Source organism: Rattus rattus, chromosome 8, assembly GCF_011064425.1.
Source record: "Rattus rattus isolate New Zealand chromosome 8, Rrattus_CSIRO_v1, whole genome shotgun sequence".
In the NCBI taxonomy this organism is placed as follows: Eukaryota; Metazoa; Chordata; class Mammalia; order Rodentia; family Muridae; genus Rattus; species Rattus rattus.
In genome coordinates this window covers 73,561,496-73,565,268 of record NC_046161.1, presented here as the reverse complement: position 1 = coordinate 73,565,268, position 3,773 = coordinate 73,561,496, and the positions used below count along the sequence as shown (strand labels likewise).

Below are 3,773 nucleotides of genomic sequence, written 5' to 3'. Positions count from 1 at the left end.
ACAGTGAGTTAGGCACTCTTACATCAATTATTATCCAACTTCTCTAGTGAAGTTGAACATACAGGAGATGAAATGGAATGTTCACAAAGGGGATTCTGTAATATTTCTGCCACTAGGAATTGTGAACATGCTGCTTCCTATACAAAGTCTATACCCTGAGAAGCTTTCTTGAGAAAAAAAAAAAAGATGGCTTCTTAATCCTGAAAATGATCCAGAGGGAAAAAATTTTTATGTAAATAAAAATGTATTGCCTGCTCCGCTGTTCGCCACTGCCGCCTGGGCTCACTGAGTGGTTCACCCGGCCAGGAAGACAGACTACGGACTCCAGGGACCTGTAGCTACAATCCAAGACAAGATGTCCAGCAAGGGCTCTGTGGTTCTGGCCTACAGTGGTGGTCTGGACACCTCCTGCATCCTCGTGTGGCTGAAGGAACAAGGCTATGATGTCATTGCCTACCTGGCCAACATTGGCCAGAAGGAAGACTTTGAGGAAGCCAGGAAGAAGGCACTGAAGCTTGGGGCCAAAAAGGTGTTCATTGAGGATGTAAGCAAGGAGTTTGTGGAAGAGTTCATCTGGCCTGCTGTCCAGTCCAGTGCACTCTATGAGGACCGCTATCTCCTGGGCACCTCTCTCGCCAGGCCTTGCATAGCTCGCAAACAGGTGGAAATTGCCCAGCGCGAAGGGGCCAAGTATGTGTCTCACGGCGCCACAGGGAAGGGGAATGACCAGGTCCGCTTTGAGCTCACCTGCTACTCGTTAGCACCCCAGATTAAGGTCATCGCCCCCTGGAGGATGCCCGAGTTTTACAACCGGTTCAAGGGCCGAAATGATTTGATGGAATACGCAAAGCAACATGGAATCCCCATCCCTGTCACCCCCAAGAGCCCCTGGAGCATGGATGAGAACCTTATGCACATCAGCTACGAGGCTGGAATCCTGGAAAACCCCAAGAACCAAGCACCTCCAGGTCTCTACACAAAAACTCAGGACCCTGCCAAAGCACCCAACACCCCAGATGTCCTTGAGATAGAATTCAAAAAAGGGGTCCCTGTGAAGGTGACCAACGTCAAAGATGGCACTACCCACAGCACATCCTTGGACCTCTTCATGTACCTGAATGAAGTTGCGGCAAGCACGGAGTAGGTCGCATTGACATCGTGGAGAACCGCTTCATTGGAATGAAGTCCCGGGGTATCTACGAGACCCCAGCAGGGACCATCCTTTACCACGCTCATTTAGACATAGAGGCCTTCACCATGGATCGGGAAGTACGCAAAATCAAGCAGGGCCTGGGCCTCAAATTCGCAGAGCTCGTATACACCGGTTTCTGGCACAGCCCTGAATGTGAATTCGTTCGCCATTGCATCGACAAGTCCCAGGAGCGGGTGGAAGGAAAGGTGCAGGTATCTGTCTTCAAGGGCCAGGTGTACATCCTCGGCCGGGAGTCTCCACTTTCACTATACAATGAAGAGCTGGTGAGCATGAACGTACAGGGTGACTATGAACCCATTGATGCCACGGGCTTCATCAATATCAACTCGCTCAGGCTGAAGGAGTACCATCGCCTTCAGAGCAAGGTCACCGCCAAATAGACCGTGACAAAGAGGCGCGGGCCTCCCCGCTCTGCAGCTCTCCCAGGCTCCAGCATTAATTGTTGTGATAAATTTGTAATTGTAGCTTGTTCTCCTACCACCTGACTGGGGCTGCTGGGCCCCCCTTTACCTCCCCCCACCCGCAGGCTTTGTTCCCTGGTCCCCTATAGCCTACAAAAGTGGTCATCGAAGGGAAGGGGGGGTGGCAGGCAGCTGCAGAAAGCGCGTAAAATGACAATTAAAAGAAGTTACATTAGTCTTTAAAAAATGTATTTATTTATTAATTTTTAGAATGTAATTTATATGAGTTTTGATCATTTTTAATTTTTGATTCACCCTTTTTTCCCTACACACCCAACCTATTGTCCCTACCTTCCTTAGAATTCCTCAACATCAAATTTGTGCTGTCCAAATATTCCTGGATATTCAAGCTTCCACAAGAGGATGGTCAGTTTACCAGGGGCTACACTTTTAAAGAAAGCTCTCTCTTCTTTTCCAGCAGCAGATACCAGTAGCCAAGATATTGGAAATCTTGCAAAAGTAATGCTGGCTTAGACCCAGCCTCCTAGATCCCTGTGATAATAAGCCCACTGGTACCCAGTAGGTTCCTGATTTTGATATTACAGTTAATCATAAGAGTGTGATTTGCAACCTCACTAGTAGGGCACAAAATGTTACATCTCCCCAATTCCCTTAGCAAAGTAAACTGTGAAAACCTGTGCTCCTGGTTTTTGCTGAAGTGGCAACCAGTATCTCAGTGCACTTTTCACATTCATCTTTTTATGACTGAGTTCCAATGGCTTTTCCAAATGATTCAAATATTCATAGTTTTATGAAGTGGGTAATTTTCTTTCTTTCTCTCAGTTTTCTGCCTTTTTTCCACTAATATTTTCCTTAAATATTTTAAAAGTATAAATGTACTTACAATCATTTTATGAAATGATATTTTTATATTATTGCCGTGGCTTTAGTTCATGGTTAGTGTTGATCGGCAGCTGCAAAACACCCTAAAAAATCTGCCCTGTAATTTAATTTTGCTTGTTATATGAAGTTGTTGATTCAAACAACTTACAGTAATGTGCAAGAAAGTTTAGAGTTATTTACTGGTCACCATCAAAAGTTCATATAAGAAAATCAGTTTCAATAAAATAATTCTGTAAACTAAGTCTACTGTAAGATATTGGCTTTAATCAAAACAGTCAAAGAACTATAGGCAAGGAAGGAATGCTAAGAGTAGGAGAAAATGGTCTTCCTTGGGAAAGAGTTCTCCAACTGGTTCATACAATACCAAGAAAGGTTTCTGAATTTAATTATGATAATGATTGATGATACCTTGAGACTCATGTATGAAGCTGTGTGTGTGTGTGTGTGTGTGTGTGTGTGTGTGTTGTATGTGTGTTTGATGTATGCTAGTATGTGTGGATGTCAAATAGGTTGACTTGCACTTCAGTCACAAAGAAACACCCTTATCTTAGTGACTATGTGTGGTAGTCACATTACACTCTATGCTGGTAGAGCTTCACTCTTGGGAATCCTACTTCAGCTGGTGACTAGAAAACCCAGTCTCATGTTATGTTGAGAAAACATTTTCTTCAATTGAGATCTTAAAACTTGCCAGAAGAAAGAAGAACATGGGTAATTATCAACAAGAGTCATGGTAATGCTGAAACACAAGTACCACCCTACACATACCCCACAGCCAGAAGAGAACCAAGGGGGCACACAGGTAGTCTTCCCATTTGCCCTGAGAAAATAACATGAAATATATATTTTTTATGAACATGTGGTATTGCCCCTAACATGAGAAGTTGATTGGAACAAGATTTCTTTATAATTAGAACATTACTTCTAATGGCTATTACTTATTAGAGTAGGAATGAAAGGCATGAATGTGTAATCTTTATAGATATCTCTCAAATAACTACAAATAAAAACAGGAAAGAAAAGGGAATAACAACACACTATACCATAGTCTCATGTCTAATGACATTTTGTTCATTTTGATGAGGTATTGAGCCATCTCCCCATTGTTCGGCAGTGACATAAGGCTCTGTGCTCCATGGTTAATATATAATGCCAGACATTATGAATTCGATCTGTGCTTGATTCAATCATCTCCATCTGTTTAAGAGTATTATTGAAGCTTGTGTTTAAATCATAATTTCCATTTCTGGAAATAA

The 3,773-nt window shown here is 43.0% G+C and overlaps 1 protein-coding gene across 1 annotated transcript; it reads left to right on the top strand.

Annotated features, from left to right (window-relative positions):
* Nucleotides 1–256: 256 nt before the first annotated feature.
* On the top strand, nucleotides 257–1,852 carry LOC116907777 (argininosuccinate synthase-like). Its single transcript, XM_032910920.1, is given in 2 exon segments — nucleotides 257–1,124; nucleotides 1,127–1,852. Coding segments are annotated over 2 exon segments (1,236 nt in total). The 5' UTR covers nucleotides 257–355; the 3' UTR covers nucleotides 1,594–1,852.
* The last annotated feature ends 1,921 nt before the right edge of the window (nucleotides 1,853–3,773 follow it).